Source organism: Argopecten irradians, chromosome 1 (genome assembly GCF_041381155.1).
Source record: "Argopecten irradians isolate NY chromosome 1, Ai_NY, whole genome shotgun sequence".
Classification (NCBI taxonomy): domain Eukaryota; kingdom Metazoa; phylum Mollusca; class Bivalvia; order Pectinida; family Pectinidae; genus Argopecten; species Argopecten irradians.
Window position 1 is genome coordinate 49,451,715 of NC_091134.1, and position 24,483 is coordinate 49,476,197.

The 24,483-nt window shown below is 38.2% G+C and overlaps 2 protein-coding genes across 4 annotated transcripts in view; one reads left to right on the plus strand and one right to left on the minus strand.

Moving 5' to 3' along the window:
• LOC138331225 (glutamyl-tRNA(Gln) amidotransferase subunit A, mitochondrial-like) lies at window positions 1-20,439 on the minus strand. 2 transcript variants are annotated; one of them, XM_069278715.1, is made up of 10 exons: window positions 20,313-20,439; window positions 10,469-10,631; window positions 5,553-5,757; window positions 4,885-5,163; window positions 3,500-3,675; window positions 2,900-3,015; window positions 2,417-2,609; window positions 1,867-1,984; window positions 1,077-1,282; window positions 1-354 (listed from the first exon to the last, which is right to left on the minus strand). In XM_069278715.1, exons 1-10 carry the CDS (start codon window positions 20,400-20,402, stop codon window positions 176-178), a joined length of 1,725 nt encoding a protein of 574 aa, XP_069134816.1. In that variant the 5' UTR covers window positions 20,403-20,439; the 3' UTR covers window positions 1-175. The 2 variants fall into 2 exon arrangements, with proteins under 2 accessions (XP_069134816.1, XP_069134824.1); XM_069278723.1 differs by lacking the exon at window positions 20,313-20,439 and adding an exon at window positions 12,057-12,119.
• LOC138331237 (transaldolase-like) overlaps window positions 20,382-24,483 on the plus strand; it is a 10,921-nt gene continuing 6,819 nt past the window's right edge. Inside the window, exons 1-3 of one of the 2 annotated variants that reach the window (XM_069278745.1) lie at window positions 20,382-20,522; window positions 23,851-23,974; window positions 24,330-24,437. In XM_069278745.1, the coding sequence (XP_069134846.1) occupies window positions 20,456-20,522; window positions 23,851-23,974; window positions 24,330-24,437 (299 nt within the window). In that variant the 5' untranslated portion in view covers window positions 20,382-20,455. Of the gene's footprint in view, window positions 20,523-22,537; window positions 22,724-23,850; window positions 23,975-24,329; window positions 24,438-24,483 lie in introns of those variants that run through there. The other variant, XM_069278736.1, reaches the window with a different exon arrangement.

Below are 24,483 nucleotides of genomic sequence, written 5' to 3' on the forward strand. Positions count from 1 at the left end.
TGAAGCTGATTTAATTTAATATGACAAATTAATTTATTAAAGTTATTTGATGATGAAAAGTCTGCTGTGTCATCACTGCCATGACAAGTATACTTTGACCTTGATGCGACCCTGGACAAGGGTACAATCATATTTTAAGAACAGCAATACTTTGATCAAATAAGCACCACTCTTATCACAAACTGTCTGCCAAATCTAAATGATCCAGATTTAAAGGTTGAAAGTTCACCTGCTGTTCATACCACTTAGCAACAGTCAACATTTCTTTGTCTTTGAACATTTGACCAATGAACTGAAGACCAATGGGCAGTCCCTGTGTGGTCAATCCAGCAGGAACAGTGACTGCTGGTACTCCTGAAAAGACATGTAATCAAATTGATTCAAATCTAATATTTCATATCTGACTTTCAATATCTTTGATGATGTTTTTCATATTTTAACAAGAGGCCCAGAGGACCTGAATCGCTCTCCTGATTAATTTAGTAAATAGAATGTAAACTCACAGATAGGTTTACAATCTGGACAATTTTAATACCTAACTGATACTGTCCCATTTCATTAAAATCCACTAGATGGTGCTGTAAGAAGAAGCTAATGTTGTAAATTGTTGATGGGCGATCGAATGCCACAGTATGGTAAATATATATTTAACTAATATCAAATCGTAATCACTTTACAAATGATACAAGTACTACAGACCTAATATCAGGTCCCTAGTCCTCATTTTCCTAGAATTCGAAAGAATTGCAGATTACAGGTGATGCCAGATGAATAAACCAGCACAGCATTACCTCCTTTAGATCTGGGCAGATGTGCTTACAAAATATACTTACAACAAACTACTTTATAAACCGATACTCAGATAACTGATATAAATCTATTCTAATGAACTTCTGTGATACTCATCCTAACATTTCCAACAAGTTCAATCCACAATACACAATCAACATCCACAATATTCTGTTTAACTGTTCAAGCTTAAAATAAACGATAGACTGAAATTTATTTTCGAAGATTCAGATGAATATGATTTTCAGTTGGAGCCAAAGCAATAATGAGACAATTCCAACCCTTACCAGCCATATTGATAGGTTGAGTGAAGACATCCTGTTGTTCGTTCCTCGTGCGATTATCTGCCGCTGTAAACCAGTCGTAGGTTGGAGCATCTGTCAGGGTCGTAGGGGTCAATAGGACATCAACTCCCGCGTTAAACACTTGAGTAAAGTCATCTTGGATCAGACGACGTACACGTTGGGCTTTGAGAAAGTATTGTTCATAGTTCCTACAAATAAGGTGAACCTATATATTAATATTATAACACAGAATACTTCCTCAAATAATACAACCTAGTAAATCTAGTTGGATTTATCATAGCAATGGCTGAATTTTAATTTTTAAAACATTGTTAACAGAATGAATCTAACTTATCATTCATACAAGCTTGGCAATTTTATAATGTTCTTTCAAGGTAATGGTTATTGTTAAAATCATAGGAGAGTAAATTTAATTGGATTTATCATAGCAATGGCTGAATTTTAATTTTTAAAACATTGTTAACAGAATGAATCTAATTTATCATTCATACAAGCTTGGCAATTTTATAATGTTCTTTCAAGGTAATGATTATTGTTAAAATCAAAGGAGTTATAGAGACAAATATTGTAAATATACAAATTGATCTAAACAACTCTGGGACAAAACTTCGTGAACATATCTGCACTTTGAAAAAAATATCAAAAGAAAATCAAAACCTTTAAGTTTTCATAATGTTTAAAGTTACTTGTACACACATCTCCCATATTTCCTTATTCTACAATACATGTATAGCACTACAGATCACATAACAGATATGACTGAGCAGTATACCTCCTTAGGAGGAAAAAATTTCCAGCAAATATTCTGCCTCGGACGACTTCATTGAATCCCTCATGTCGAGATGTAGCATACAGCTGCTCTGTGGATAGTTCTTGTTCTCCTCTGTGACCTGGAAATTAATTACTGAAGTCTAGTAGGTATTCTTCTTTCCATTTAATGATCTATCATTACCATGTTTTATTATATGTATTGAATGTATCACCTTGGCAACGTAACTGTGTATGCTTCAAACTTGTGACCCAGAGTTACCTGGTACATAAATATGGCTAGTGGTTAATTATATGATGATACCTTAACCATTATGGTAAATAATCTAAGCTGTACAACAAATATTTCTATTTTCTTCAGAGTATTTTTAAATAATCTTCCGCATTTCATAAAAGGGTTTGGTGACATTAAAAAAAAAAGATGCCTTTTCTTCAACTGTAAATCTTAATGGTTGTGTCTTGATATAATTATTTAACTTGTCTTATCAATGTAATCCGTATCAAATAGCCTCTCATTGTAAAATTGTTTATATTAAGATTTCTATTTCTCATACCAAACTCAATTCCATCGTATCTAGCCATGTTGGATGCGACTTCACAGCAGCACAACACAATATAACATAGTATAGAGTACTGGGTATGGGGTAGGGACACCTCTGTCACTTTGGCTCCAGATCTCTCAAACATGTCCGCAGCTTGTCTCCAGTAATCCAACACCTCGTCAGACAGACCAGGGGCATGATATTCCTGTACCAAGGAAGAAACTGACAGTTGAATACAAAATAAAAACAACAATTTTCAATTGAGTTTTAGTATGACAGAGATGTCTACCCTTTTGAGCAGGTCTTGGTAAACTAATAATTATTTTCACTTCTCGAAAACAAATAAACATTCGCAACCCACTTACAAGAACGGATAACTTTATAAAGACAAAATACAGAAAAATAGAGGAACAGACTTAGTACATTCCTTATTCTATTATAATGGACATTTCCCAATTACAATATATTATTATACCATTGTAATGGTTGATCTACCTTTGGAATCCCAATATGTAAATTTTTAACATCTATATCATAAGGTAAATCTGAGATCCTGAAGCGTTCATCTGTAAGTGTCGTGGAATCCTGCTCATCTGTTCCAGCCATTATATCTGTAAATATAAAACCAGATGAAAAATACAACTAGATCAAGACATATAACAAGACCAATTAAAACATTGTCTACTGTTTGCTAAAAACCTGGTTTATGTCAGTAGTCAGTAAAGTGTACATGTATAATCAAATTTGTTAACTCAAAGTAGGTACGAGTATCATAAAAACTCAGAGTAAAATTTACTAAAATATTCAAGTTAAGAGTACCTGCATGAAGATATTAAAAAAAATCTAGTTACAAGCAATTTAAGTTCCATTTACGAGGCTGAATTGATATACCTAATACAAATGTCATCATTCTTGAACTAAATTTGCTATCACTTACACAAATTATCCATTTGGGGTACTGGTCTGAATTACGTCTATTATTGGACCTTCAACATCTGATATTCTTTCCTTGATGAAGTTCTGACACACAACACAGAAAGGTGAGTGGGAAAGGAGACTTATTGTATCTGGATAAATAGTGTCTATTGTACCTACTTTGTAGTGTATTTACATCATCTACCGTCCTAGCGATGATTCCAGGTACTTCGAGAGAGTTGACTAGAGGGATCAGTCCATGTCTAGACAGGAGACCGTAGGAGGACTTCAGCCCCACCACTCCACAGTAAGATGAGGGATTACGTGTGGACCCGCCTGTATCAGACCCCAGGGACCTGTAATGAAATCAATGCAGAGGAATACAACTAACAGATTTGTATGGAAATGGTGAGTTGTTTACAGGTATTTAGTAACAAATAAATGGAACTGGATTAAACTTCAATTTTAATTCATGGCATGATTTGTTTTCTTCTAGCTATTTTAAAGATATTCTATATCAAAATCTTGTTGACAATGTTTTCTTTCATTGGTTCTTAGTACAAAAACACAAATTTCAATAAACCATATATTATTTTTATATAGTGATACAAATTTGTAAAAAAACCAGAGGGATCATGGTGCCCACCAAAGAATGATCTATGTCTGACAATGGATCTTTTCTCTACTTTTTAAACTTTTTCAAACATATACTACACATAAAATTTGAGACAGATCACTTCAGTACTTTCTGAGAAATAGCGACAACAATCTTTAATTATCAAAATCCAAGATGGCTGCCTGGCGGCCATCTTGTTGACAGATCGGTCCCAAAACGCAATATGCACAATCAGATTGCTAGGGAAACCTACATATGAAATTTGACGCAGATCCCTTCAGTACTTTCTGAGAAATAGCGATAACAAACTTTAGCTATCAAAATCCAAGATGGCTGCCTGGTGGCCATCTTGTTGACGATCGGTCCCAAAACGCAAATATGCACATATGAACTAGGTCCGTAGGGGAACATTCATATGAAATTTGAGAAATATCCCTTCAGCATTTTCTGAGAAATAGGGATAACACTCTCTTTAACTATCAAAATCCAAGTCTTGTTGACCGATCTGTCCCAACATGCAATATGCATAACTAGGTCCCTAGGGGAACCTACATATGAAATTCGAGACAGATCCCTTCAGTACTTTCTGAGAAATAGCGATAACAAACTTTAACTATCAAAATCCAAGATGGCTGCCTGGCGACCATCTTGTTGACTGATCCATCCCAAAATGCAATATGCACAACTAGGCCCCTAGGGGAACCTTCATATGAATTTTGAGACAGATCCCTTCAGTACTTTCTGAGAAATAGCGATAACAAGAATTGTTAACAGACGGACGGAAGGACGTACGGAAGGACGGACCACGGACAAAAAGCGATTTGAATAGCCCACCATCTGATGATGGTGGGCTAAAAATTGGGTATAATGCAATAAACCCTCTCATATCCTGGAATTTCTTAAACCATAAACAAACATTTACATTGATTACTTCCCTTTACAAACTTACCCGAAACATGTACCTGCAGCTACTGCAGCTGCACTGCCCCCTGAGCTTCCCCCAGCCACACGCCACGTCCCCTCCTGCTGCGACTCTCCAGCATCCTTCCTGAGGTTGGTAGATCCATGGAGTCCCCTGGTCCCTGTTGCTACCCTGGAGTCTTGTGACCTTGACCCTGAGTGTGTTGATGGATTGGCAATTACGTTGTCAGATGATGTCAGTGTGTTTGTAAACTCGTATTTCCATGGATTCCTTACTGGACCAAATATACTATCTACACTTCCAGACCTGTCAGCCAAACAAAACAACATTTGTGCATTACAAATCTGTAGGAGAACATGTACAATTGTAAATATTTGTGAACAGTATTCTTATCTGTACTGTAATGTAAAATGTAATTAACACTGAAAATATTTAATTGATTATCTTCCTCACCAGTAAAAACAGTATGTAAGGTAATTTATTATGTTAATCAAATATTTGAACATACTAAAAAACAAGTATGTTGACAGATATAATTCTACATGATAGAAATGGAAATATCTAAAAGAAATTAATGCCCCACCTGCATACAAAATCAAAACAGAACACATGAAAATGAGACAGCAAAAAATACCAGTTATGCAAATGTAACCTCTCTTGATGTTATGCTTATCCTTACAATGAAACATAATTACCCCATTCCGTATTCGTCCATGTTGCTTTTCCCCATAAGAACAGCCCCTTGATCAAGTAGTCGTTGAACCACTGTTGCATTGTATGGTGGTACATACTTCTCTAACATGTGGGAAGCACAGGTTGTACGTATATCCTTTGTACAGAAATTGTCTTTTACTACAATTGGCAGACCTTCCAGCTTTCTGGCAGATGCTGGTGACTTTCCTGTAACATCATAAAATGAATTCAGTACAGTACCTTTGATGACTGTAACAAAATCACTACCTGTTTTCTAGCCTGGCTGTACTATGTTACCTGTCCTGGACCATGTTTTAGCGACCACCTCTGTCTGATTTTTAGCCTGGCTGTACTGTACTCACCTGTCCTGGACCATGTTTTAGCCGCCACCTCGCCTGTTTTTGAGCCTGGCTGTACTATGTCCTCACCTGTCCTGGACCATGTTTTAGCCGCCACCTCCGCCTGTTTTTGAGCCTGGCTGTACTATGTACTCACCTGTCCTGGACCATGTTTTAGCCGCCACCTCCGCCTGTTTTGTAGCCTGGCTGTACTATGTACTCACCTGTCCTGGACCATGTTTTAGCCACCACCTCCGCCTGTTTTTTAGCCTGGCTGTACTATGTACTCGCCTGTCCTGGACCATGTATTAGCCACCACCTCCGCCTGTTTTTTAGCCTGGCTGTACTATGTACTCACCTGTCCTGGACATCTGTACTATTTACTTACCTGTCCTGGACCATGTTTTAGCTGCCACCTCCTCTTGTTTTGTAGCCTGGCTGTATGTACTATGTACTCACCTGTCCTGGACCATGTTTTAGCCACCACCTCCGCCTGTTTTTTTAGCCTGGCTGTACTATGTACTCACCTGTCCTGGACCATGTTTTAGCCGCCACCTATGGCTGTTTTTGAGCCTGGCTGTACTATGTACTCACCTGTCCTGGACCATGTTTTAGCCGCCACCTATGGCTGTTTTTGAGCCTGGCTGTACTATGTACTCACCTGTCCTGGACCATGTTTTAGCAGCTGCCTCTGCCTGTTTTGTAGCCTGGCTGTACTATGTACTTACCTGTCCTGGACCATGTTTTAGCCACCACCTCCGCCTGTTTTTTAGCCTGGCTGTACTATGTACTCACCTGTCCTGGACATCTGTACTATTTACTTACCTGTCCTGGACCATGTTTTAGCCACCACCTCCGCCTGTTTTTGAGCCTGGCTGTACTATGTACTCACCTGTCCTGGACCATGTTTTAGCCACCACCTCCGCCTGTTTTCTAGCCTGGCTGTACTATGTACTCACCTGTCCTGGACCATGTTTTAGCCACCATCTCCGCCTGTTTTTGAGCCTGGCTGTACTATGTACTCACCTGTCCTGGACCATGTTTTAGCCGCCACCTCCGCCTGTTTTGTAGCCTGGCTGTACCAAGTACTCACCTGTACTGGACCAGGTTTTAGCTGCCACCTCCGCCTGTTTTGTAGCCTGGCTGTACTATGTACTCACCTGTCCTGATCCATGTTTTAGCCACCAGCTCCGCCTGTTTTCTAGCCTGGCTGTACTATGTACTCACCTGTCCTGGACCATGTTTTAGCCACCACCTCCGCCTGTTTTGTAGCCTGGCTGTACTATGTACTCACCTGTCCTGGACCATGTTTTAGCCACCACCTCCGCCTGTTTTTGAGCTTGGCTGTACTAAGTACTTACCTGTCCTGGACCAGGTTTTAGCCGCCACCTCTGCCTGTTTTGTAGCCTGGCTGTACTATGTACTCACCTGTCCTGGACCATGTTTTAGCCACCACCTCCGCCTGTTTTTGAGCTTGGCTGTACTAAGTACTTACCTGTCCTGGACCAGGTTTTAGCCGCCACCTCTGCCTGTTTTGTAGCCTTGCTGTACTATGTACTCACCTGTCCTTGACCATGTTTTAGCTGCCATCTCCGCCTGTTTTTTAGCCTGGCTGTACTATGTACTCACCTGTCCTGGACCATGTTTTAGCCGCCACCTCCGCCTGTTTTTTAGCCTGGCTGTACTATGTACTCACCTGTCCTGGACATCTGTACTATTTACTTACCTGTCCTGGACCATATTTTAGCCGCCACCTCCGCCTGTTTTGTAGCCTGGCTGTACTATGTACTCACCTGTCCTGGACCATGTTTTAGCCGCCACCTCCGGCTGTTTTGTAGCCTGGCTGTACTATGTACTCACCTGTCCTGGACCATGTTTTAGCCACCACCTCCGCCTGTTTTTTAGCCTGGCTGTACTATGTACTCGCCTGTCCTGGACCATGTATTAGCCACCACCTCCGCCTGTTTTTTAGCCTGGCTGTACTAAGTACTCACCTGTCTTGGACCATGTTTTAGCCACCATCTCCGCCTGTTTTGTAGCCTGGCTGTACTATGTACTCACCTGTCCTGGACCATGTTTTAGCCGCCACCTCCGCCTGTTTTCTAGCCTGGCTGTACTAAGTACTCACCTGTCCTGGACCATGTTTTAGCCGCCACCTCCGCCTGTTTTCTAGCCTGGCTGTACTAAGTACTCACCTGTCCTGGACCATGTTTTAGCCGCCACCTCCGCCTGTTTTCTAGCCTGGCTGTACTATGTACTCACCTGTCCTGGACCATGTTTTAGCCACCATCTCCTCCTGTTTTGTAGCCTGGCTGTGCTATGTACTCACCTGTCCTGGACCATGTTTTAGCCACCACCTCCGCCTGTTTTTGAGCTTGGCTGTACTAAGTACTTACCTGTCCTGGACCAGGTTTTAGCCGCCACCTCTGCCTGTTTTGTAGCCTGGCCTGCTGTGCTATGTACTCACCTGTCCTGGACCATGTTTTAGCCACCACCTCCGCCTGTTTTTGAGCTTGGCTGTACTAAGTACTTACCTGTCCTGGACCAGGTTTTAGCCGCCACCTCTGCCTGTTTTGTAGCCTTGCTGTACTATGTACTCACCTGTCCTGGACCATGTTTTAGCCGCCACCTATGGCTGTTTTTGAGCCTGGCTGTACTATGTACTCACCTGTCCTGGACCATGTTTTAGCCGCCACCTCTGCCTGTTTTGTAGCCTGGCTGTACTATGTACTCACCTGTCCTGGACCATGTTTTAGCCGCCACCTCCGCCTGTTTTTTGAGCCTGGCTGTACTATGTACTCACCTGTCCTGGACCATGTTTTAGCCGCCACCTCCGCCTGTTTTCTAGCCTGGCTGTACTAAGTACTCACCTGTCCTGGACCATGTTTTAGCCGCCACCTCCGCCTGTTTTTGTAGCCTGGCTGTACTATGTACTCACCTGTCTTGGACCATGTTTTAGCCACCAGTTCCGCCTGTTTTCTAGCCTGGCTGTACTATGTACTCACCTGTCCTGGACCATGTTTTAGCCACCACCATCTCCTCCTGTTTTATAGCCTGGCTGTGTACTATGTACTCACCTGTCCCGGACCATGTTTTAGCCGCCACCTCCGCCTGTTTTCTAGCCTGGCTGTACTATGTACTCACCTGTCCTGGACCATGTTTTAGCCGCCACCTCTGCCTGTTTTTAGCCTGGCTGTACTATGTACTCACCTGTCCTGGACCATGTTTTAGCCGCCACCTCTGCCTGTTTTGTAGCCTGGCTGTACTATGTACTCACCTGTCCTGGACCATGTTTTAGCCGCCACCTATGGCTGTTTTAGAGCCTGGCTGTACTATGTACTCACCTGTCCTGGACCATGTTTTAGCCGCCACCTCCGCCTGTTTTGTAGCCTGGCTGTACTATGTACTCACCTGTCCTGGACCATGTTTTAGCCGCCACCTATGGCTGTTTTTGAGCCTGGCTGTACTATGTACTCACCTGTCCTGGACCATGTTTTAGCCGCCACCTCCGCCTGTTTTAGAGCCTGACTGTACTATGCACTCACCTGTCCTGGGCCATGTTTTAGCTGCCACCTCCGCCTGTTTTGTAGCCTGGCTGTACTATGTACTCACCTGTCCTGGACCATGTTTTAGCTGCCACCTCCGCTTGTTTTGTAGCCTGGCTGTACTATGTACTCACCTGTCCTGGACCATGTTTTAGCCGCCACCTATGGCTGTTTTTGAGCCTGGCTGTACTATGTACTCACCTGTCCTGGACCATGTTTTAGCCGCCACCTATGGCTGTTTTTGAGCCTGGCTGTACTATGTACTCACCTGTCCTGGACCATGTTTTAGCCACCACCTTTGCCTGTTTTTTAGCCTGGCTGTACTATGTACTCACCTGTCCTGGACCATCTTTTAGCTGCCACCTCTGCCTGTTTTGTAGCCTGGCTGTACTATGTACTTACCTGTCCTGGACCATGTTTTAGCCACCACCTCCGCCTGTTTTTTAGCCTGGCTGTACTATGTACTCACCTGTCCTGGACATCTGTACTATGTACTCACCTGTCCTGGACCATGTTTTAGCTGCCATCTCCGCCTGTTTTTGAGCCTGGCTGTACTATGTACTCACCTGTCCAGGACCATGTTTTAGCCGCCACCTCCGCCTGTTTTTTAGCCTGGCTGTACTAAGTACTCACCTGTCCTGGACCATGTTTTAGCCACCACCTCCGCCTGTTTTGTAGCCTGGCTGTACTATGTACTCACCTGTCCTGGACCATGTTTTAGCCACCACCTCCGCCTGTTTTCTAGCCTGGCTGTACTATGTACTCACCTGTCCTGGACCATGTTTTAGCCACCACCTCCGCCTGTTTTGTAGCCTGGCTGTACTATGTACTCACCTGTCCTGGACCATGTTTTAGCCGCCACCTCTGCCTGTTTTGTAGCCTGGCTGTACTATGTACTCACCTGTCCTGGACCATGTTTTAGCCACCACCTCCGCCTGTTTTTGAGCCTGGCTGTACTAAGTACTTACCTGTCCTGGACCAGGTTTTAGCCGCCACCTTTGCCTGTTTTTGAGCCTGGCTGTACTATGTACTCACCTGTCCTGGACCATGTTTTAGCCGCCACCTCTGCCTGTTTTTTAGCCTGGCTGTATGTTGGAGTGACAATGGCATTTATCTCCCTTGTCTTTACAGCTCTGTCAATACATTTCTCACAAAGTTCTTTTGCAGATAAATTCCCATCTTTCAGACGGCTAAGAGCCTACAATAAATGAAACAAATGAGCTTGAATGTTAGTTTCTGGTACAATGTCACAGTGTGTACATGTGTAAAATTAACAGGGGCCATAACTGCATGTGGCTTAGTTGTACATGTTGCAAAGTGTTAAATATGTCTCGGACGTACAACAAAATAATAAAGTCTAATAAGAAACCTGCTGACCAGATGAAAATCTTGTTATGGGAGTATGCCTGACAGTATCGTCAGCTGGATAATTGTATAGTTCATGTACATCTGATGACAAGTACGTGTACCTAATTGGGTATTGACTTTGAAGTCGTAAAAAGTGTCCATACTAGGTCCTACATTGTACAGTAAATGTAATACAAGGGTCAAAGCTACCATCAGACTCCTATATATATTTTTATATATTTACAGTTTGCACTGACATGGACTCAATAACCATGCTTTCTAGTATTATCATTATCAGTGTATAATGTTAGCACAACACGCGCAGCGATTCTATTTTTACGTGAATAGTCGATGGCGTAGCAACGTGAGGTCATGACCCCACTTTTGGCGGGAAGATATGAATGACTCGATTCCAATCAACTGTTCAAATGAATTTGTTGACGATAACGGGAGAGAAAAAAAATATGGGTATTTTGATAAAAAATATGCAACTGCCGCGGGAAAAAATAACATTCATTTACTTGAAAAACTGTAAATATAAGGAATAGCTCTTTATTTTGTTGAGGTTATGAGGGTATAATGATAATGGAGCCCGTGTAAATTTTACGTAACCCGGCGAACCTTAAATATCAGCTCAGATATTTTCAGGCTTACGTAACCCGGCGAACCTTAAATATCAGCTCAGATATTTTCAGGCATTTAGTGATTTACATTACATCAGTCAAGGATTTATAAGTGAGAAAGATTCGTGACTGTCTCTTTACATTACTAACACCACGCAAGAAGCATATGAACCGGGAATAAAAACCATTTTTCTCAACAAATACTTGTCTTATGGAATCAAATGAAACCCCAATAAAAAGTTTATTAAATTTCACAACGTTTATCAATTGCTTTAAGGACGGAAGATTTAGAGAATATGTCTTAAATTTTCATGAAAAAATTACGACAGCTCATTAAATGACGGCCCGCTTCAGAAAGTAAGACGGTAACCCTCGCACCCGCAAGCTACATCAAAGGCTGCGCCGGCGGATCCCGGATATCAAAGGAAAATCAGTCGTCGCCCAACGCCTGCCTTGGACTTCCCCAAAACCCAGTGTGACTTCAGTAACTGTTACATTGTCATTTGTCAGCTGATTGTCAAAGTTAGCCTATGCACTCTATTGAATTTTGTCAATGTAGATAAACAAACTTTCAGAAATACATGTTAAAATTAAATTCATAAATTTATGATATGAACTGAAAATAAACAAATGCAAGCTGAAGTGAAACTAACCTCCTTCATGGATAACGACAGCATGGTCGGAAGTTGACAAGTTATTCAACACGCATGCGCAATGAAAGTAGGGGAGAAATCATTATTTCTTTTACATATTGACACATTGCAAATTTAAATTCACAAGCGTATATAATTGAATTGATGTTCGTCGCATTTAAACTGATGTGCATTCACAAACGGTTTGAAAAAAAAAACAAGAAAAAATTATAACAGAAATCTGAAAAAGTAAAATTGAAATTACTAACACCAATAGCGTAACTCGAACTCGCGATCAGCTTTTCTGTTCAGGTTGATCGACGATGCAGAAATAGCGGTAAAGATAAAAGAACAAGACAAAAGAAAAGAGGGAGTAAAACACCAAAAACTTAAATAAATGAATATAATGTTCGTGATAACTCGATAGAAGATGAAAAAACGGCGTTTTAAAGTGGTATGACATTTAAATAAACGGAATGGTACATAGATACACGTGTACATGTACATGTATACGCTATATCCATATTCGAAAACGGTCATTTAGATCTATCATATTGCACGCTCAAAGCTTCAAGAAAATTACCTCCGAAAAATACTTTTTCAAAGTTTATTATAAGCACGTGCCAGGTTTAGATGGCAGAGGAAAACGGGAGTACACGGAAACAAGAGGCCCAGAGGGCCTGTATCGCTCACCTGGTTTGTAATGTCAAGTCATGTTATGAATACAGGTTCACTGTTTCTTTTCTGAAGGAATTTTAATATTTACCTCTTGGGCCCCGCCCCTCCTGCCCCCGTTTGGGGGGGGGGTCAAAGCCAAAATTTATACAAGTTCTGTTCCCCTTCCCCCAAGGATATTTGTGGCCAAATTTGGTTACAATCCATGCAGAACTCTAGGACAAGAAGCAATTTATAGGATTTACCTCTATTTCCCCTATTGGGCCCCGCCCCTCCTGCCCCCGGGGGGTCAGAGCCAAAATTTATACAAGTTCTGTTCCCCTTCCCCCAAGGATGTTTGTGGCCAAATTTGGTTACAATCCATGCAGAACTCTAGGACAAGTAGCGATTTATAGGATTTACCTCTATTTCCCCTATTGGGCCCCGCCCCTCCTGCCTCCGTGGGGTCAGAGCCGAAATCTATACAGTTCTGTTTCCCTTCCCCCAAGGATGTTTGTGGCCAAATTTGGTTACAATCCATGTAGAACTCTAGGACAAGTAACGATTTATAGGATTTACCTCTATTACCCCTATTGGGCCACGCCCCTCCTGCCCCTGGGGGGTCAGAGCCAAAATTTATACAAGTTCTGTTCCCCTTCCCCAAAGGATGTTTGTGGCCAAATTTGGTTACAATCCATATAGAACTCTAGGACAAGTAGCGATTTATAGGATTTACCTCTATTACCCCTATTGGGCCCCGCCCCTCCTGCCCCGGGGGGGGGGGGGGGGGGGGGGTCAGAGCCAAAATTTATACAGTTCTGTTTCCCTTCCCCCAAGGATGTTTGTGGCCAAATTTGGTTACAATCCATGTAGAACTCTAAGACAAGTAACGATTTATAGGATTTACCTCTATTACCCCTATTGGGCCACGCCCCTCCTGCCCCTGGGGGGTCAGAGCCAAAATTTATACAAGTTCTGTTCCCCTTCCCCAAAGGATGTTTGTGGCCAAATTTGGTTATAATCCATATAGAACTCTAGGACATGTAGCGATTTATAGGATTTACCTCTATTACCCCTATTGGGCCCCGCCCCTCCTGCCCCGGGGGGGGGGGGGGGGGGGGGGGGGGTCAGAGCCAACATTTATACAAGTTCTGTTCCTCTTCCCCTAATTGTGGCCAAATTTGGTTACAATCCATGTAGAACTCTAGGACAAGTAGCGATTTATTGGATTTACCTCTATTACCCCTATTGGGCCCCGCCCCTCCTGCCCCTGGGGGGTCAGAGCCAAAATTTATACAAGTTCTGTTCCCCTTCACCCAAGGATGTTTGTGGCCAAATTTGGTCACAATCCATGCGGAACTCTATGACTAGTAGCGATTTAAATTAAATGTTGACGGACGGACGGACGGACGACGGACGCCGCGCCATGACATAAGCTTCGGGCCAGGTGAGCTAAAAATCCAGAGATGGTGGGTATGTGGTAATATATCTGAACAAACCATTCAGCTACCGTGAAAATCTGATAGGATAGCTAAAGTCGGTAAAAATGGTGTGAATGTATCCAGTATAATTTCTTATGAAATAGAAAAATAAAATCTCCCATCAAAAATTGTCTGCGTACGAAGAAATTAATTTAAAGTATAGGAATCCTAAAACGTCCTCTCGGCTGACTATGTCCGTGGTTACATTTCCACGCAGCCTCGCTTTCAATGCTTTCAACTTATCTTTTTTCCAATGGTCAGAACTGGGAAACGTAAGCAGAACTTGACCGTCGTATTAATATGTGAGAACTTTTGGAAGGCCAATGAAGGCATTTAGACTGGTTTTCTTTGCCCGAGTATTCACTTTAATGGCCGGGTATGTAAAACGAGATTGATTAATTTGAAGAGTCACAAAAGTTATTGCCTTCCGTTATAACTACACTTATGATCATCTTCTGAGTATATAACATTTTCATAACACGTGTCGCCTTATGTTCCTCGCCTTATTACCGCGCGTTAGTTGAATATCAATATTTACTGTAAACATAGATTATATAAGAAATATTCCAGTTTAAACTTTCTCATGCTAATTTTAAGAAACTTAATTTTTTCGGAAAGGTAAAGGCCCTTAATTATTATTAACTTATTCGATGAAACACGTATACGTATAACTAAATACATTGTACGTGTATCCTAAGAAAATTGAAATCAATATAATTTACTATCTGTAATTTTTGGGACATAAATGTAAATAACCGAGACAAAATCAGTTTACTATCAATAATATATATTACAATGACCGAGACGAAATCAGTTTACTATCAGTAATATATCACAATAACCGAGACAAAATCAGTTTACTATCAATGATATATTACAATAACCGAGACTAAAATCAGTTTACTATCAGTAATATATCACAATAACCGAGACTAAATCAGTTTTATATCAGTAATATATTATACTAACCGAGACAAAATCAGTTTACTATCAGTAATATATCACAATAACCGAGACAAAATCAGTTTACTATCAGTAATATATCACAATAACCGAGACTAAATCAGTTTACTATCAGTAATATATTATCATAATATATCACAATAACCGAGACAAAATCAGTTTACTATCAGTAATATATCACAATAACCGAGACAAAATCAGTTTACTATCAGTAATATATCACAATAACCGAGACAAAATCAGTTTACTATCAGTAATATATCACAATAACCGAGACTAAAATCAGTTTACTATCAGTAATATATCACAATAACCGAGACTAAAATCAGTTTACTATCAGTAATATATCACAATAACCGAGACAAAATCAGTTTACTATCAGTAATATATCACAATAACCGAGACAAAATCAGTTTACTATCAGTAATATATCACAATAACCGAGACTAAAATCAGTTTACTATCAGTCATATATTATAATGACCGAGACTAAATCAGTTTACTATCAGTAATATATCACAATAACCGAGACAAAATCAGTTTACTATCAGTAATATATCACAATAACCGAGACAAAATAAGTTTACTATCAGTAATATATCACAATAACCGAGACAAAATCAGTTTACTATCAGTAATATATCACAATAACCGAGACAAAATCAGTTTACTATCAGTAATATATCACAATAACCGAGACAAAATCAGTTTACTATCAGTAATATATCACAATAACCGAGACAAAATCAGTTTACTATCAGTAATATATCACAATAACCGAGACAAAATCAGTTTACTATCAGTAATATATCACAATAACCGAGACTAAAATCAGTTTACTATCAGTAATATATCACAATAACCGAGACAAAATCAGTTTACTATCAGTAATATATCACAATAACCGAGACAAAATCAGTTAACTATCAGTAATATATCACAATAACCGAGACAAAATCAGTTTACTATCAGTAATATATCACAATAACCGAGACAAAATCAGTTTACTATCAGTAATATATCACAATAACCGAGACTAAAATCAGTTTACTATCAGTAATATATCACAATAACCGAGACAAAATCAGTTTACTATCAGTAATATATCACAATAACCGAGACAAAATAAGTTTACTATCAGTAATATATCACAATAACCGAGACTAAAATCAGTTTACTATCAGTAATATATTATAATAACCGAGACAAAATCAGTTTACTATCAGTAATATATCACAATAACCGAGACAAAATCAGTTTACTATCAGTAATATATCACAATAACCGAGACAAAATCAGTTTACTATCAGTAATATATCACAATAACCGAGACTAAAATCAGTTTACTATCAGTAATATATCACAATAACCGAGACTAAAATCAGTTTACTATCAGTAATATATCACAATAACCGAGACAAAATCAGTTTACTATCAGTAATATATCACAATAACCGAGACAAAATCAGTTTACTATCAGTAATATATCACAATAACCGAGACTAAAATCAGTTTACTATCAGTAATATATCACAATAACCGAGACTAAATCAGTTTACTATCAGTAATATATCACAATAACCGAGACAAAATCAGTTTACTATCAATGATATATTACAATAACCGAGACTAAATCAGTTTACTATCAGTAATATATTACAATAACCGAGACTAAATCAGTTTACTATCAGTAATATATTACAATAACCGAGACAAAATCGGTTTACTATCAGTAATATATCACAATAACCGAGACAAAATTAGTTTACTATCAATAATATATTACAATAACTGAGACTAAATCAGTTTTATATCAGTAATATATTATAATAACCGAGACAAAATCGGTTTACTATCAGTAATATATCACAATAACCGAGACAAAATCGGTTTACTATCAGTAATATATTATAATAACCGAGACAAATCAGTTTACTATCGCTCATTATTGAATCACACGGGTTTCAATAGTTTTACAAATAGCACAGTCAGCGTGTATCCTTTGGGTCCCCCCGGCCAAAGTTTATAAAGAAAACTTATTAAATACGGAAATGAGGTACATGTAGTAGTTAATGAAGCGTTCATTACATGTGAATCTAACATCCGTTTGGAGTTATTTTGTTACCACTTAGGTGTATTTAATATTCTTAGGTAAGTGGTAAGATTGGTCTATTTACTAAAGCGTGGAAAAGAGGAAGGTAAAAATAGGCTTTTAAAAAGGTTAACATTTTTAATGAAGAAATTAAGTTGTGGAAGTCCCCGTCTATTGAGCAGGTACACGGATCCGTGTTGACTTTGATGTAAGAGATACCGGGTATAAAACTATCAAATGTCAATATTCTTATAATGTCGGAATGCATCAGCCCATGGTATAATTCTTCTCTCCATGTACACCACTTCTAACTCTAACAAAAAGGTACGTCTAACCGTGACATGTTCCGATTTAATAAAAATGTAATTTTTCACACGACATTTTGAAGTAGTTCAATGTTTGGTCTAATACAAACATGTATTAGCTATAAAACCGTATACTTCCTTATATCTGCTATGGGCTATCGGCTATATGAACTGATAAATACATGTAGAAGGGAGCCTGATAATGAATTATAGTATTGAAACTTTTTTTCAATTTACTTTGAATGCATGAAAACATATACAGTATCAAAATAAAGCAATTTTGATTGTACGAAAAAATGTTTGTTTTGCTGTCAAATGTCCATTGCATAATGCACGTGCGAAAATATGTGGTAATAAAAAATTGATACTTTCCTTTTTTTATTTTATGTTTTTTTTTTAAAGAGAGTTGCCACTGCATATCGTGACAGCACACCAACATATTTCGTGTGTTATGAATAACTTGTGCGTGTTGACGCCCACACACTGAGATTGAGAATTGTTACCTGAGAAATATTATATTATCACCGAATCTTTAATAAGCTCAGCTAGACGCCCACACACTGAAACTGAATTGTTAGCTGTGAAATATTACCTCCGTATCGTGTTAATCACACACAGTCACGCAATACAGACAATACCATAACAACAACTATAAACACTCGGACGTCCAAAATACATTCTACTGAAATATTGCGTACTCTGAAAATGGTAGAATAAACAAATAATTATAAGTGTCTGTAAACAGCATGGACGAATCACAACTATGTATACAATAAAAGTACCGGTGTAATTAGTATACATTGTATATATGTAATTCGTATACTATATCTGTAATGTACAACATACTTGTTATGTATGCAAAAATAAACTTTTGAAACCCACAAGTTACTAGTTCACAGGGTTATGGGAATTAAATACAGTTTATAAACGTTTGGACGGAGAATTAAAGAATTATGAGAATTAAATACAGTTTATAAACGTTTGGACCCCTAAAACTTCGTAAACTGATCAATGGTCACTTTTGAAGCTCCGAAATATACTCAACATGACAGTGTTATTTGGACAATATCCGGAAACTCATCATTATCTAAGAGTGACCATTGACCAGTTCTAGATCAACCTTCGGTAAAATTCGTATAGTACATGTAGAATACGGGTTAAATCGATTTTTTTTTATCTGAATCCCTAAACTGTCTAAAATGATTTATGTCCACTCTGTTTGGTCCACAGTGATTTAAACTATTAAGTATTTCTCAGACCCCTGTGCACTAGCTAGCTAATACGACAAACGACATTGGAATATTTTTATTGATTTCATGCACTAAAATATAGTGTATCACGGTGATATATATAAATGACATGAGTAACAGTTATGTATTTTATTATTGAAGACATGTGTCGGGTCCCTGTGGTAGAGAGTCACTATTAGAAAATGCATGTGTTGGAGAGACATATTTCGGAGAATTTCAGGAGAAATTCATTATATAGACCATGGGCATGTGTCGAGACCCTGTGTTTGTAGAGATTTACTCTTACTATATATATATATATATGTCCTGTTCTGGAGATATGGTAGAAACTCGTTATATAGACTTCTATTGTAAATACCATATATTGGTGGTACTTGTCGATCCCGTTATACGCCGAACCCCTGTGGTAGAGAGATTTACCATATACTGAGGTAAAGATGAGTTTCCGGATATTGTCCAAATACCACGGTCATTGTAAGTATATCCGGAACTTCAATATAAATTCGTCAGAACTTTTCCTGTAGTGTACGAAATTACATGTATATATATGTGGATATTCTGAGGACCTTCCGGCTGCTACGAATCATGTAGAGTTGACCTTTTATTACATTACATTTTCCATTAGCTTCATTGTCAAAAATTCATGTTATACTGTTTAATAATGCCCTATCAGATGATATTGAAAGATTGATATGACGATCAATATAAATCTTTCTGGACATGAATACAAAGTCCACAATCTTCTGTTAACACTAAAAGTAGAGATCCATGTCTCGCGTACATGTACATTGTGTACTTTTATTGATAGCTCTTATAATGATTGACAAATCAATGTCGTAAAGGAAAGCATAGTTTTTCTTCTCTATTAGTTTTACTTACGGTAATATTTCTTAACGTGAACCCGAACATTTAGAGCAATATTGACTATCTACATGTATACAGACATGTATGTATATGTATACATGTATATATTTGTACAGAAATACTAAAGATGTTAGCTTCCTTGGCAACCAGTCTGACAGGAACTTGAAATGTCTATTTCTCTGTTCAGTGGATTAGACATGAATGAATCCTTTGATACCACATATATTGCATAGATGCATGCCCAAGATGGCTTCTTAAATATCGGCATTTATATATTTTGGATTGCATCCAAAAGCACATTGAACATGGATTGGAACAATTAAAGGAAACATGATCGACCTTTTATGGAATTCAGATATTTACTCAGGTATGTCTCAACTTTATCTTTCTTTGCGGTTATATCAAATTACCCTGGCCTATGTTAACATAAAAGAATCTCCTACGTTTGCGATTTGAAGTAGTAAACTTTCATTCTATACTTCAAGTCTAATACGTTTTTTCCGTGAGAAAAAATTAAACGAAATCCTCGACCGTATAACACGTTTTGTGTACACGATACAAATTGAACTTTTTTTTTATCTTAGATGTAAACACTTAATGTATCACTTATATCCTAAAGGTATATATACATAGTCATCTTAGCAAATCATAGTAAACGGCGCTAATACTGTGTACTGGCAGTCGTGTGTTGTCTGCGCATGTTCCGGAGTATTGACTGGAAAGTCTTCCTTAGTGAACGTCGGAAATCCTGGTGACATATCGACTTCTCTGGGACTAGGAACGGCTGTCGGAATCGTCAATTATTTCCAAAATGGCTACTGTCTTAGAAAGGATGAAGAGCTACACAACAATAGTAGCAGACACTGGAGACTTTGAAGGTATGTCACTGCAATGCGGCTATTTATGGCTTGCTGCATCATTACTGCAGAATCTGTATTCACAGGGACCTGATGATTATTTAGAATGAGTCCATGTGAGCTCGGTCCAGTCCTAGTCACAGGGACCTGATAGATAGGGTCCACGTGAGTGCAATCCTATCCTAGTCACAGGGACCTGATAGTTAGGATCCATGTGAACTCGGTCCTATCCTAGATACAGGAACCTGGCAGTGAAGAGTCTACTGATGTGAGCACAGGGACCTGGCACGATTTTTTTTAAACTAACAGTATACTATATTGTATACTATTGGTTAAAAAAATTCGTGCCTCGGAGGTCTCAGGGACCTGATACTGATAGTCATAATTTCAAACCTAGCACAGATACAGGGACTTGTAATAATTATGCATGGTCATTGAAAATTTGGGGATATTTTTGACGTAGGGGCTCGATAAACAGTAAGAATCTGTGAATCCGATCCATTTATCACATATTCTGCGTAGAGGTACAAATATCAAAAGTGGCTGTAAGCGGAAGAAAAGTGATAAAGCAATACACTGATGCATGGTAGTGTAAGAATTAGTTTGTACAACCATGCTAACAAACCACACTAATTAGTATAGACCTTCATTACGTTTTAGCTATCTCCCCACTCGACACATATTACATCAAAGATGAAGTATGGTTTTATTAGTCGATTTTTTAACTTCAGAGTAAATTGTTATGGTCATATTTTTGCGCGCAACAATATGTGTATCCAGTAGACTGTTAGATAGCAATAACGCATGACTTCACATTTCATATCCGATTACTCGTGACTTAAATACTCGTGTTACTCCAATCAAAAACGTTCTCCAACTTAAGAATTTAGAAACAATAACTTTGCGTAAGCTATATATATGGTACATGCATGTGTTATCTTTAGCTCTATTTCGACAGACTGACTTTCAATATTTTGATCTCTGACTTTCTGTAATATTTGCCCAATTGCTATTTTAACCTCTGACCCTTTTTAAAATGTTTGAAAGTGCTTTGACTTTTATCTTTTGACATTTTGAACCGTGACTTTTTTCTTCAATTTTGTCTGTTTGTTTAAAATCTAAACATTTTGACTTTTGCTCATTTGTTATTATTTGAAAACTAATTTGACCTTGACCTTTCATAAACTCACTATAGAAATTTTGGGTAGTAAACAGACATTTTGACCTCCGATCTTTTTAAGCAGACAAATGCTGATCCCTAACCTTTGATCAAGCCAGTACAAATCAATGGTAATGCCCTTTACAAAAGCGTTTGCTAACGAAATACATGTATATATGTTAAAAGGCATATCACAGTATAATAATTAAATATCTGTTTCATTTATTTTCTTCTTCTTTTTTTTTTCTCTTTTAAGTTTGTTTCAAAATTTAACTTGATCTTTGACCCTACTGTAGCTTATATTAGTACAATACATGTACAATTGCTGTTTGATTAAAGGTCCACTACCTTTCCGAAACAGCTATTAATTTTTAAAATGGGAATGGAAAACGAGGTCGATAATTTTGTAGAGTCGCAAAAGTTATTAACTTACCGTTAATACTCACTCATCATCATCGTAGGAAAAAATAATTAAAATAAATAAAATGTTAATTTCATAACGCGGGTCGTCTTATGTTTCCCGCCGTCGTCCTAAATACCGCGCGGTAGTTGATTATTACTGCGCCAGACGGCAAAACAGCGAAGTGGATCTCGACATTTATCACATATTACGCAGGAAATCTTGCATTTGTTTGGTGTTGTTACCTCATCTTAGGCCATCGATATATATATATATTCTTATGTTATTACAAGAAACCTTTAAATTTTGCTCCGGAAAGGTAGTGGCCCTTTAAGAACTTTAAAGTCACTCAAAATGAAGAAACACAAAGCGTTTCCAACGTAGGCCTATACATACCTGTTTATTGTTTTTTTTTTTTTTTAAATTCAATTTTACAACTAGAATAATGACTTCTCCCCGATGCTGTGACGTCACAGAACGAAGCACTTTCCAAAACAAACTTCCGGCAACTTCACAAGCAGGATAGAATATTTTGAGCAGAGGCCGTGATATATATTTGTTAAATCAAAATGTCTGAACCCCAAACAAAACGACAAGCTGTGACAGCTTTAGACCAACTCAAAGCATTAACAGTTGTAGTTGCCGACACCGGGGATTTCGAGGGTAAGCATAAAATAAACTACACGAAATACTGAGTCGACAACGGCCGGCAGAATTAGTCTGTAGTTTATCCGGTTTAGGGGCCCACAGCGGGTAACAAGAAGACAAGTGTTAATTAATACATGAAACAAAATCAAGTGATGACGTGAATAACAATTTTAACATTTTAGTATATCTAAAGTAAAATTTCTTTAGTTTTGAATGTAATTTTAATTATTTAAAAAAAAGTGCAATGATTTTAGGGAGGAAATACATTTTACAGGATTTTGAGAACAGGCTCTTTAAGGCCCACTACTTTTCCAAAACAAAAAATATAGTTTCTAAAAAACATAAATAACAAACAAAAATTTATGTTAATTGCCTAATATATTTATTTTAGGTTACAACACCAAACAAATGCAAATTTTCCTGCATAATCTATATTTACAGTAAAGATTCAGTTCACTGTTTTGCCGTCTGGCACAGTGATAATCAGTTAAATGAGCAGTATTTAGGACGACGATGGGAAACCTAATACGACCCGCTCTAAGATTAATGAAAATAAGCTTTTAATTTATTTTGATTAAATCATTTAGGAATTGATAACAAGTGTAGTATTAATGTGAAGTTAATAACATTTGCATCTCTACAAAATTATCAATTTCGTTTTACATTCCCATTTAAAAAATCAAAAGCCGTTTCGGTAGTGGCCCTTTAAAATTAAGATCACTGTCTGAAAAGTCAGTTAATTAAGTGAACCCGATTCCAGCATTTAAGTAGAATCTATAGATTGTAGGACGACAACATAAATGTGTTGTTTTGGTTATAGGAAATTATTTATTTAATAATTTATTTTCAATAAAAAACTGTAAATATTGTTCAAACCCCATCTGAAATTTTCTTAAATTTAACATGCAATGACATGTTACATATCAAAGTTATCCTCCTATATTAACTGTTAATGACTATGAGTATAAACTACATGTATAGATGTTATCATCTTTGATAACCCTAGGCAAATACAAGGTCCCTTTGCAAATTGAAATATGGCAAAATCCCTCTTGATATACCTTTTTGTCTTCCATATAAACCTTTTTGAATGAAAAATACCACAAAAAATATATATATATATACGGTATATATGTTTTCAGCTATTGCAAAATACAAACCAACAGATGCCACAACAAACCCGTCCCTCATATACGCTGCCTCACAGATGCCACAGTATCAGAGGCTTGTTGAAGAGGCGATCACCAATGCCAAGAACATGGGCGGGTAATAGTTTTAAACTACATGTAATACATCTCTATGTACTCTGCTCATTAGATACAGGTTTATTATAAATCAAGAAAACAACTTGTTGTTACTATTTCCAGAGTTAGTTGAGAAGGCACTGCAATTTTAAATAACATATGTATCAATAAAAAAAATGGTCCTACATATTGAGTTCACAGTTCACAAATTATTGAACTTCATACTGATTCAGTTGGGCATGGGTATACTGTATTGCCACACTTTGCAGTTCTTTGTTCCCACTTAAATTACTTAAAAAATGTGAACAAAAGTCAATGCTGACTGCTATGAAATATGATGTAAATGTAGGCTGTGTATAATGTTTTTTTTTATTCAGATCAGTAGAAGAACAGTTAACCAATGCAGTAGATATTGTCTACGTCAAATTTGGATGCGAAATCCTGAAAATCATCCCTGGACGAGTGTCTACAGAGGTAGATGCAAGGTAACTGTGTACTTCTGTTGATGTGTCTTTACAGTGGTGTGAAACA

Coding starts and splice junctions, on each gene's coding strand:
- LOC138331225 (XM_069278715.1), bottom strand. CDS start 20,402: ATGTCACCAGGATTTCCGACGTTCACTAAGGAAGACTTTCCAGTCAAT. Junction 5,164..5,552: donor ATGGACGAATACGGAATGGG/GTAATTATGTTT, acceptor TTTGGCTGACAG/GTCTGGAAGTGTAGATAGTA. Junction 3,016..3,499: donor TGATGTAAATACACTACAAA/GTAGGTACAATA, acceptor TTATATTTACAG/ATATAATGGCTGGAACAGAT.